This window comes from Lichenostomus cassidix, chromosome 2, assembly GCF_008360975.1.
Source record: "Lichenostomus cassidix isolate B80296 chromosome 2, HeHo_3.0, whole genome shotgun sequence".
NCBI lineage: Eukaryota > Metazoa > Chordata > Aves > Passeriformes > Meliphagidae > Lichenostomus > Lichenostomus cassidix.
In genome coordinates this window covers 90,858,960-90,871,017 of record NC_139482.1, presented here as the reverse complement: position 1 = coordinate 90,871,017, position 12,058 = coordinate 90,858,960, and the positions used below count along the sequence as shown (strand labels likewise).

General features: G+C 34.7%; 1 protein-coding gene across 1 annotated transcript in view; it reads left to right on the top strand.

Annotated features, from left to right (window-relative positions):
• The window catches only part of LOC146441751 (dynein axonemal heavy chain 5-like), a 152,166-nt gene that overhangs the window by 62,430 nt on the left and 77,678 nt on the right, over nt 1-12,058 (top strand). Inside the window, exons 45-51 of the mRNA XM_085052340.1 lie at nt 573-707; nt 1,720-1,909; nt 4,139-4,356; nt 5,267-5,578; nt 10,580-10,669; nt 10,754-10,990; nt 11,501-11,668. Of these exons, the coding sequence (XP_084908466.1) occupies nt 573-707; nt 1,720-1,909; nt 4,139-4,356; nt 5,267-5,578; nt 10,580-10,669; nt 10,754-10,990; nt 11,501-11,668 (1,350 nt within the window). The remainder of the gene's footprint in view (nt 1-572; nt 708-1,719; nt 1,910-4,138; nt 4,357-5,266; nt 5,579-10,579; nt 10,670-10,753; nt 10,991-11,500; nt 11,669-12,058) is intronic.

The window sequence follows — 12,058 nt, the reverse complement described above, 5'->3', positions numbered from 1 at the left end:
TTGGGGAGTTTGTGACTTCAGTTCAATGTCAGATATTTTTCTGCAAAGCTTTCTGCACCTGACTTGTTTCTCAAATCAATGAAGAATTATTACTCTGTACTTGTGCAGTTGGTTGTTACCATCTCTAATATTTTCCACTTGCCTTTATTTAATTGCATCACACATAGATAATGTATTGAATTTCTTTGGGTAATTTTGAACTCTAGTTGTGGTCTAGTTCACCAGTTTGATATTATCTTCAAACCTAATCAATAAATTATTTCTTGCTGAAAGTTGTGGGATTTACTCAGTATATTGTTTCAATTTGTCAGCCTGGGTAATAGGGGTGGGCTCTGTACCACCAGAAAGTACACTTTCTGCTGTGGACATACAACACTAGAAAATACCTTCAGAATTTGATAACAACAAAACTGGAAATCTAGTTGAAAAGACAAAGAACTGTGAATTGAATAATATTTAAAAGTTCAATAACATATATTTATTTAGCAAATTTTATTTTCAGCCCTCTCTTGATTTTTGGTTTGATCTGCTTGGTCTTTATAGTACCAGTTTTGTTTATGCTTTATTTCAAGGTTCACTATGACTTTGGGCTTAGAAATATCCTGTCTGTTTTAAGAACACTTGGAGCAGTGAAAAGATCTAATCCCCAAGAGCCAGAGAAAACTGTTGTGATGAGAGTTCTGCGGGACATGAACCTCTCCAAGCTGGTACGGTAACACTAGTGACTTTTCCCAGTAGAGTATTTTGTTTGCGTTTTTAAGGGTTCTTTTTATGTACTTTGAAAAGCTATTTTTCTTCAGCAGCTGGATACATTATTTTGCTGATTTTAATATGATTAATAAGTGAGTTGAGAATCAGAATACAGTTACTGTGTGAGCACAATTTGTCTTTTTAAAGAGAGGAAAACTCCTCAGAAGCTTTAGCTGAAAAAATTGTTGGAAATACCATGGGATCCCACGGGATCTACCTGGTCCTCTAATTGGCTCTTGTTTTTAATTCTTTTTACCCTAAGGAGAGAATGGAAGAATACATTATATTAACTTTTAATAATGCCATCAAAGATCCTTCTTAATCCGGAATTTCAATTTATCCATTTCTTGGGACTCTGTTGCCTTTTCAGAATATCATAAGAATTGCATTAAGTGGGGTAATTGGAAGCAGCTAATGCCTACTTATATAGTCTAGCATCTTTTGGTAATACTATTTAAAGAATTCATCTTTCCTTTTATTGCTGTAATTAAAAGGTTATAGCATGTCTAGACTCTGTGTATTTACCTTGGGAGCCAGTTTTGTGATGGAACCAATTACTCTGTTTCTGATGTTAATCCATTCAGCACCTTGGTACATGCATTCAAACCTATAGCAATGCTTCAGTGATTTACAGGTGGAAAAAATCATAAAAATTCTAAGGCAAAATATGATTGGAATTTCTTGTTTATGTAACAAATGAAGAAATGTGTGTGGGTATACATTGAAGAAAACTGCATTAAGTTGTTAACATCTTCATCAGCATTAAGTATTTAATTTAGAAATTACTACTTCTGATTTCATTGTATGAAATTCACTTCATAAAACTGATGGATAATTATAATATTTGCTTTGGAAGAGATAAAATTTTCACTGCCCTCTTTTAAATGGTGTATCTTGGAGATTGTTTACAGCTGTAATAATAATTTTTATGAATAAATAATGTATTTCCCCCTACTTTTTCCCTGACAGGTAGATGAAGATGAACCTTTATTTATGAGTCTCATTAATGACCTATTCCCTGGAATTACTCTGGATAAATCTGGGTATCCTGAACTACAGTCAGCCATCCAAAAACAGACAGAGGAAGCAGGGCTTATTAATCATCCACCATGGATACTTAAACTTATTCAGCTGTATGAAACTCAACGAGTCCGACATGGTTAGCATGCTAGATGAGTCTTTGAAACTGCATTATATTAGAGACTACATTATATTATCTACCTCTAGAATGCAGATTAATTTAATGAAAAACGTTTTTAAAAATTGAACAGATGTCATTTTTAAAACTTACGTGGATATTTTGCTTAGGAAGCTGTTATGACCTTTTTTTAGTGTGCAATGCTTTGTTATATTACATTTTTATGGGGAATGTGAGTGTGGCCTTTGGTGATTGAAATTTCTACAGAACTAGTTAAAATATATACATTAAAATCCAGAAAGAGCAGCTTTCCTCCTTCTGGACAAGGGGAGGAGACAAGATGGACTCTAGAGGTCCCTTCCAACTTAAAAAATTCTTTTATCCTGCAAAAATGCATTTTTAAAGTGCAGAAACGGCTATTGAGTAAAGTTTATCCTGTCCTAGGAAGTGTATCAAATACAGTAGTAAATCCAGATTTACAGTTCATTACTCAATGGAAAAAAATACCCCTACTTTGAAATGTCCCCCACACCCCTAACCTCTAACTAATGATTTTTTAGTATAATAAGGGGAAAATATAAAGGAAATATAACTAAAGGAGCAAAGATTTATAAAGATACCATCCTTCTTATTCTCCCTTTTCTTGTCATAATGAAAGAATAGTCAGCTTAAATTAATGAAATCAATGAAAGGAAATACTCATTCATGTAACACAGTCTGAATCCTTAATGCCCCAGACTTTTAATTCAGATTATTGGATAGACCAAAGAACTGGTTAATGCTGTGCAGACTTACTAATTTACACCCAGGTTGCTGAATTCAGTGTTCCATATCAAACCATAACAGCTATTTCTATATAGGAACCAAGGAAGTTTTAATGATTTAGGTTATGATTAAATGTGTCTCCTTTTAAAAGAAGCTGTTTGATCTATGAGACACTACAGCTCCACTGTTCCTCAAAAATCTTCAGGATTCACTGTGACATTCTGCCAGGATGCCTCTTCTCTCCACACATCCCTACTATTCTTAGGAGACCATGTAGCTCCAGTTGTCTGAACAGTCGGATGCTCAGGCCTTTCTATGACTGAACTTCCTGACTTCCATTTGTCCTACTCATGAGCATTTGAATTTATGGAGAGATCACCATGGGGTTTCAAATAATGAGGAAAAATCTGTAAAATGTGTTACTTTGTTAGTTGAAACACAGGTAGTATGGCCACGTGAAGTGCTTACACACACACACACAGAGGAAAATTCAGTGCATGGATCCTGAAATCTGCTTGGCATAACAATTTTGATTGAAATACCACTGAAACCAGCAGAAAAGCCATTTGGTTAACACCGAAGGGCTTGTTTTACATTTCCCTATATGTAACATTGGCATGAGTAAGTGATTTTTCTAGGTCCTCAGATTGTTTTAGGGAACATCCAGCTGCCTTTAGTTTTAGAGAAAATAGCACGTAATCTGCACTGCACTGGATTAGGTTTGCAATTTGGGTTTGTGATTGTTCCATATCTTTGTTGAAGAAGTTTTCAAAGCCAACTATGGATTATGTTCTCCAGTTGCTGTTAGGGCTAATGGGAGTTATCTAGGTCTCTTAAATTACTTTGGAAGTCTCAATTTGAATGTCCCATCTTATTTTGGACAGATTCTGGACCTATTGAATAGGTGATTTAGAAAACCTAACTAAAAAAGATCAACTGTAGGCTCAATTTATTGTTGAAGATATGATTTATTTTCCTTAGGTAATGTTGAAATTAAGTGTGGTTGCTCTTAACTGGTTTTATGTAAGAAAGATGTATTAAAATGCCAGCATGGTTGGTTGCAGGTACATATTTTTGTTACCTTTGCATCAGAAAGGTGCACTTGATTTTGTGTATCATTGGAAGATACTCATTCTCATTAGATACATTTAGAAATTGCTGGTTTTGTTTGCCACCATTAATGTCAATGTCACTGCATGAGAACATCAAAAGGCAGTTGTGTTTTCCTATTAGAAAAAGGAAACTAACTGCCTGAGGGAGGACACAGACCCACATAGGCTTGCCTATCATAATAGAGAGACATTTATAGAGGCCTTTTAATAATAGTTTCAAATTCTATTTGAATCAACATTAAGTGGAGTGAGAAACATCTTTTTGTATTGGCTTTTGATAAAAATAAAACAAGGATCGTTGATGCAATGAACCATTAAATGGTTGCACGGCACATTGACATTTCATTTTAAACCATGTTTATATTTTTTTAAGGTATGATGACTCTAGGTCCAACTGGTGCAGGAAAGACAAAATGCATTAATATCTTGATGAAAGCAATGACAGATTGTGGTGCTCCTCATAAAGAGATGAGAATGAACCCAAAGGCAATCACAGCTTCCCAGATGTTCGGTACCCTTGATGTTGCTACAAATGACTGGACAGATGGTATTTTCTCTACATTATGGAGAAAAACTTTAAAAGCAAAGAAGGTAATGGATATTGTATCATGATAGACATTTAATACTGTTTCCATAAGGTGTCATTACCTGTCATTTATCTGAAAGGTCTTCCATTATAAAATCAAATGGGAATACGCAATGTTAATTTTGCTTTGTGTCTGATGAGCTCAATGTGCACAGGAGTCAGAATTAGATATATATCCCAGACAGCACTAGGCTTCCCAAGCATTTGAGGTTCCAGAATTAATTTAGAAAAGATTTTAAGGGGTTTGCTTCCTTCTGTAAGCAGTTAGTCCTGCCTTTCAAACACAAAAGCAAGGTGTGTTCATGTTTTGATGTGAAGACAGGAAAGTCAATTTTCTCCTGTCTGGTTTTATGTCATTGCCACTCTATTTAACTAGTTATATCAGAATGTAAGGCTTTGGTAAGAAATCAATGTAGGCATTTCCCAATTCCCATATCAAACCTGCAGATTGTATCTCATGGAATCATAATTACAGTCACATCTTCTGAACAGCCACTCAGTTCTGGCTTGGAAAATGAGAAGTCTTACATGAAATACTTAGGTAACATCCCACAAGGACTGACTTCATGCCTGTGACATGCATTTAATGGGAAATATTTTCATCCATCTTGATGGATGCTGGATTGGCTGATGTACTTTTGGAGGAGAAAGATACAACTTCAGGCTTAGTACAGTGGAAATTAATTTTTGTCGCTATTTCTTAATATATCCTTTTTGGTTTGACTCAAGATAATGAAAGAAGGATTAAAATCACTGAGCTAATTATGAAAATTGCATTTTTACATTGCTTTTTTGCTGAGCACCAAGTGATGACATTATTTATATTTAAGAGTACATTCTCTGATATTACATGAATGTGTATTTTTGGTCAACGTAAGTAAAGTTGAATGTGTGTGTCTCTCCTTTTTTTTGTAGGGTGAGCATATTTGGATAGTTTTGGATGGACCTGTTGATGCAATATGGATTGAAAACCTGAACTCTGTTCTGGATGATAATAAGACCCTTACTTTGGCCAATGGAGATCGTATTCCAATGTCCCCCAGTTGCAAAATTATTTTTGAACCTCACAACATTGACAATGCTTCCCCTGCAACAGTTTCTCGTAATGGGATGGTCTTCATGAGTTCTTCAGTGTTAGACTGGAAGCCTATTTTAAAGGCTTGGCTGCAGACATTACCTGTGACATACTCTGATGTCCTATGGAGTTGCTTTAATGCTGTATTTCAGGTACTTAATTAACTACTTGATTTTAAAAAATTGCATTTTTTATTCTTTCTTTAGTGAAGCATTGCTTCTTCCTGAGTGCTCTTTCAATTATTTACATTTCTTTGTTTAAGTAATAAAATAAAGATGAAGGATTAAAAAAAAGAGAGAGAAAATTATCTCTATCATTAATAAATGACTGAAACTGTAACAGATGAATAATCTGAATGTTTGTTTTGCCTGCATACATTAGTTGGCAATGAATTGTTAAACCTGTGATTATTTTATATTTCATGTTGGCAAAACAGATGCTCTCTTTGCTTGTAATTTAAGTATTGCAATTTTAATTCTTGTTAGGATACACAAAGGAAGTGGGTAAGCTTCTTATTTTGTTTTAAATATAAAGAAGTAAATACAGAAGGAAATTGAGCTAGATTTACTCCGTGCAACAGGAATGCATTTGGTCCATTAGTTATCTTTAAAAGACATTCTATAATTCAAATTAATCCAGGTATTTCTGTGCTCTGTGCTGCTCTAAAGCTCTGACTGTAGTTCTGAACTTCTAACTATAGTTTTCTATTCTGATTTTATTATCCATATTTCTGTTCCAATGGAAATTTTTGAAATGGCATCTCTTTGATATGTTGACCTAATTGTGTTCAATCAGTACATCCAAAGCAAGAATCCTGGATGTTTTCCCCCTTCTGTTTAGCCTTAGCTTACTGAATCATTAGAAAGGTTCCAGCAATATTGTGGATAATTGTACTCAAGAGTGGGTATAAAAGCACAATCTCAGTAGTATACTTCTTCAATTACATTGAAATATTTATTTTTGCTTTTGAATATTTTAAAAGAAATAGTTATGTCTTTAAAACCTTTCAGTGTTGTTATCTTCTGATTTCCTCAATATCTGTGAAATAAATGCAACTTCCAACATACTTGGTTTTCCATCAGCTTGCTCCTGCCAGTTTGCTCATGTAATTGGTGCTGGATTTCACATGGGTTTCTCCTGAAATATTTTTCATTGCTCTTGCATTTTAAAACTGCAGTTTTTAATGAACTTTGAGTGACATTTCAGAAAGCTTTATTATAAATCATGATAAAAGGAATGATTGATATATGTTTGGAATGCCCTGAATGTCAACAAATGTCTTCTAACTTTCTACTTTTCATTTCAGTGCACATTTACTTTAAAACCAATGTTTAACAAGCTATTCATTTTGTTCTACCTCCAAAGCATAATGATATGGCATAGTATTTACTGCAGCAGCAAGAGAAACAATTCTGATAATGAGTTTTAAAATATGCTTCCAAAGTAATGTATATGTGGGTCAATTTACTGCTTCTTTGCCACAATTCTATTTATATTTTATGCTACAACTTGCTCTGAAAACGTAACAACAACATTTAAAATGCCCAAGCCTGAAGCAATAGCAATAAAGTCCAGAAAAATATGTATTTTATTAGATTAAGAAATGAAAATGCAGTGAAATATGAAGTTAGTTCAGTGCTGAAGGCTGCATTTAGAACTATCAAAATGTAAATGAAAGCTGTCATGCTGGCAGTTTTCTTTCACTTTTAATGTGCTGTCTTTGCTTCTCAAATAATAGAGACAATAAAAGTGATTTTACAGATGAGAGTAACATTACTTTTGTGTTCACATGGCTCTTTTTATAGTTTTCTCCCACATTAAAAAAAAAGGATAAAATTAAAAAAGAAAATTTTTGAAATAAGGTTCATCAACAGTGGTAGTCAAACCACAGATATAGACCTTGGTGAATTTAATGCTAGGATTAAGAAAAGCATGGATATAAACATCTTGGAAAGATCTGATTTTTCAAAGAAAATGAAGATTAGACTATAGATGAAAATGTTGTAACCAAGGAGACTCACTCTTAGGTAGACATATAGAGACTTGCTGATATCAATCAAAACTCAACTAAAATAGATGTAAGACAACAGCTATAAGAATTCCAATTTGCTTACAAAACACTCATTATTTATGCTAATCAAAATAGTATTTCTCACTGAAAATCTTCATGTTGGATAAGGTAATTGTTAACAAAGGTGCAGCAAGTAGCAGTAATGGAGAAGGACACAGCAGAGAATAATAGTTGTGAATCAGTGGAAATAATGTATTTATTCTTTTCATGTATATTATAAATGGCACTCTAAATAATAATTTTTTATGCATAAAAAAAAAGCAAAAAGTCCAAAAAAAGACAAAAAGTCCAAAACCAACCAAACCCCTAAACCCCACCTTACTTTGATTAAAGATTATCTTGGAGTCCTTTCTATTTCCACAGGATTTTTTTTTAACAGTGATTGAGTGGTTGGACTTTCCCCCTCCCTTTCCCCATTCTTTCTTCTCAGGAATATTTCCTGCTTTGCAGTAATTTCAGATAAACTCCCATCCCTATAAAAAGCCTCTAATATCTTAAATTTAGAAGCTCTGCTACCAATTCCTGGTCTGTGAATGATGCTGCTACCTGTAAGCACCAGAATTGCTTAGCTGATGGAAGTAATTATCTGAGACAGTTTCAAAGAACTTAAATAATTAAAATAATTACCTGAGTGGTGTTATTTAGATTGTCTGCAAAGTGTGAAGCTCAAACTAGTGATGGATGTTATGTGAATAACATAAGTTTCAGCACATTTAAGTATTGTTTAAGTGAAAAAAAATGTAGTAGCAGCTTAACTTTCAGATGTGACTAATTCTTCCCTCCACATTACATCTCATGCTAATCGAATTTGTGTAAAGGCTGGTATTGCCCCTGGAGCATAGAGCTGAATATATAATCTAAAGAGTTTCCTACCTTTAATATTTAAATGCTGATGTTAAAATTAATATTACAAGTATTAATAATTTTCTATTACTGAGTTGTTCTTTTGCTTGTCTAAACCCTTTGAATATGTTACTGACATCGGGTCCTGAAGAATGTTCTGTAGTCCAGTGAGTTCTACAGTGATTGTACTCTATGCAAAAGGGTCTGTCTTTCATAGGAGTTTTTAGCATCTGACTTAATTTTTCAGTCTCCTTGTAAGGGACAGCAAATTCCTGATCCAAATTCTTAAAAAATTTGTGTATCTTTGTCATGACCCAACTCATTTTTCCAGTCATCCTGTCCAAACAATTCCTGCAAATTTCTGTGTTAATCTTGCATCCTTTTTTCGTCCATGTATTCTTTTAAAAATCATAGTAGTAATAAAATACTAGTGTATATGGAACTTTTTTTTTAAAATATAAACTCAAAGGAAAAAAAACCCATTAAAAAACCCTTCAGAAACTACAGAAACCTCACTGGAATCATAAACACCATAAAACTAGTTCTGGTGAAAATTGGGCTCTTGATAGTACAGAATACTTTGACGCATGAAATATCTTTATTCTGTGTGTGTCAAATCAATTATTAAACAATTTACAGTGTCCTATGAGACATCTAGTCTATTTTACAGATGAAGAAGCTGAATCTCAGTGAGATTTAAAAGCTCCAAATTCTAAAAGACTTAGATTTGAATTTCCCACACTGCTTGTGGGCACTCCTCTGTGGCATCCACAACCCCCACAGTTACTCAGCTGAGCACCCTATGTATTGTTGGGGGCAAACCAGGTGTTTTTGAGGGGAAGCCACAAAGAAGTGGCAGCACTTTAGCTAGTCAGCAAGAAATAACAAAAGAAGCAACCTGATCCATTGGGTGGCATCCCTGCCCATGGTGGGGTGAAGGAACTAGATGACTTTTAAGGTCTCTTGCAACCCTACCCATTCTATGATTCTGTTTATGCCCACACTCAGATTGTCTTCTTAGACCACTTATTCATGAGCCCTACTCTAGGTTAAGATGTCTTTGATCACAATATATTTTTTTGTTGCATGTATGTTACCTGGTATTCTAGTAAGATGGAACTCAGGAGGATGGGTAAAATTTTTGATTAATTCTCTGTGACAATAAATATCAGTATAAGGCACTTGGAGAACTTCAGTGGCAAAAATTCAGCTGAAAAGTGAAACAAAGTTGGTGAGCATCTGGGTAAACAGCTTAGTGATTTTAAAAAAGTATCTAAGCAAATTGTTTATGGGTTTGGGTGATTGTCTTCCTTGTCTTAGCCTTCTCCCTGACAGGACATGACAGCTATAAATGGAATTCCTCTGAAATTGCTATCTCCCAGAGTATCCTTGTTGTGTATTCACTTCCCAGAAGGAGTGGGCAGTGTTGATTTCCAAAGATTATGAGGGCAAGTGGAACTCATAGGGAGAGTATTTTATTAAAAATTGTTGAACGAAGGTGGAAGTAGGTTATCATTTACGTCAGTCTGCATTATTGGATGGAAAATGATATTTAAAAACAATTCTGCACAGCAAATCTCAGAGAAGACTTTACATCAATTTGAAACTTTGGTCAAGATGTTGGAAAACACTTGACAAAGGCAGATATGGTAGCCATCACTATGAAGAAACCTGAGGAAAGTCCAACTTCCATTAAAATCAAGTCAAAAATTCTTTTTAGATCTTTCCAGAATTCTACAGGAAAATGAGAGTATTGGTTTCAAGAGGGACTGGTAGAGTATGATGCAGTCAGAACAGATTAGACAGACAGAAATTTATAGTGGTGTGTTTGTGCATTACATATATATGTATGATCAGTGCTTTTATCTTCCTACTACAAAAATGTCGGTGGTAGATTAAAATCTCCAGCACAGAGCACAAATGGCAGGCAGATCCCTGAAGTAACTGAAAAGTAGTCTTCAAATTGCTCTTCAGGAAATTACTCTGTGAAGCTCATATGAGTAGCTGTGCTGACGCTGGCACATTGAAGTTATTTTTCTAATATGCTATTGTTAGAAAAAAAATCATGGTCAAAGTCTCAATATTTATAAACCCAGAAATGGGGAAAAATGTTGTTTTGGAATGAATCTTAGAATATACTTGAAAATAAGAAATTGATCTCATCTAATCACATTGAATTTGAATCAATCACATTGAAATTGGTAAAGAGAATCTTTAAATAATCTTTTTTTCTTCCCAGGATATAATGGATTTTGTTTTCTCTTCTGTGACACCAAAAATGTCGATTTTAGAATGTATGTACGTCAAGCAAGCTATTGACCTCCTACAGGTAGATATGGCATTCGTTTTTCTCTCTGTGATTCTGTTATTTGTTCTCGGATGGCAGTAGTTCTATATTGCATCCTCCTGGCAGGGTTTGCTGTCTGGCCAAGACGAGAAGCAGCTCAGTGAGGAACACATTTCTCGCTTGTTTGTTTTCGCTGTGATGTGGTCAGCTGGAGCTCTTCTGGAGCCGGATGACAGGCTGAAAATGGAGCTGTTCCTACAGAAGCACTCTGCAGTGAAAGAGCTTCCAGCTGTGAATGGAGAGGAAACCATGTTTGAATTTGGTATCAATGCCTGTGGCCAGTGGGAGCACTGGTCAAAGAAGGTTCGTACGCTGCAACACGCTAAGCTTTCCTAATGGGTATACTATATGTATTTGGTAAGAGACATTTTATTTCCAACCCTACAAAATTTGGTTAGGAAGATTTACCCTACCAAATTCTCAAGAGCTTATTTTTTTGAACGATGGTTTTCTTTCCCCTGTAAATATCTTCAGCAAAGAATAGAAACATGCATATGAAATAGCTTTGGAAGTGAAACAGAAGGGATGTTAACTCTGCCTACTGTCTATCACCTAACTCTTTAAGGAATTCCAGCAAGAAAAAGCTTTTATCACTTACTGGATAATAGTGGAATGAAAATACCTGTTAGTCTAACACACTTTTAGAAAAGCTTGGCAAGATACTGATTGATTATAAATGGATACTTGGCTTTCAGGAAAAAAAGTTTTGCTGATGTAAATTTTATAAAGTACCTTTGATTTTGTGTTCTGATGCAAAGTGATTGTGTGGGCAGATAGGAATTCTCAAACTTTTTGCATGTCTTTCTTATGCAGGTCCCTGAATATATTTATCCTAAAGATTCAGTACCAGAATATACTTCCATTCTAGTTCCAAATGTAGACAGTGTCCGAACAGACTTTCTAATGCACACTATCATGAGGCAAGGAAAAGCTGTTTTGTTAATTGGGGAACAAGGAACAGCAAAAACTGTTATGATTAAGGTAAGTGGAATGGAAAAACATATGTAATATATATGTACGATAACACTGCAATAATTGACATTGGCACAAATGTTAAATGTAAGAATAGTTTGATTTTTCTTCAGAGTACATACTAGCATTCTTACTGAGGCATTTTGCCAGTACTCGCATGGACTACAAGCAAAAGACCCCAAGTCTCTACATTTTATTGTAAAGGTTTCTTTTAAACTTTGCTAACTTTGGTCACAAGGTCAGATGATAAATGATCTTCCATATGCTTTCTTTTCTTTTGAGTAGTCGAACGGAAGATTTTGCTAAGAAAATGTTGATTCTTGCAGGCTTTTTTATTTTCCTGTGCTTTGTCCATGGTGCCAAGTGTGAACTGATCTTTTGTACACCCTTGTTGCACAG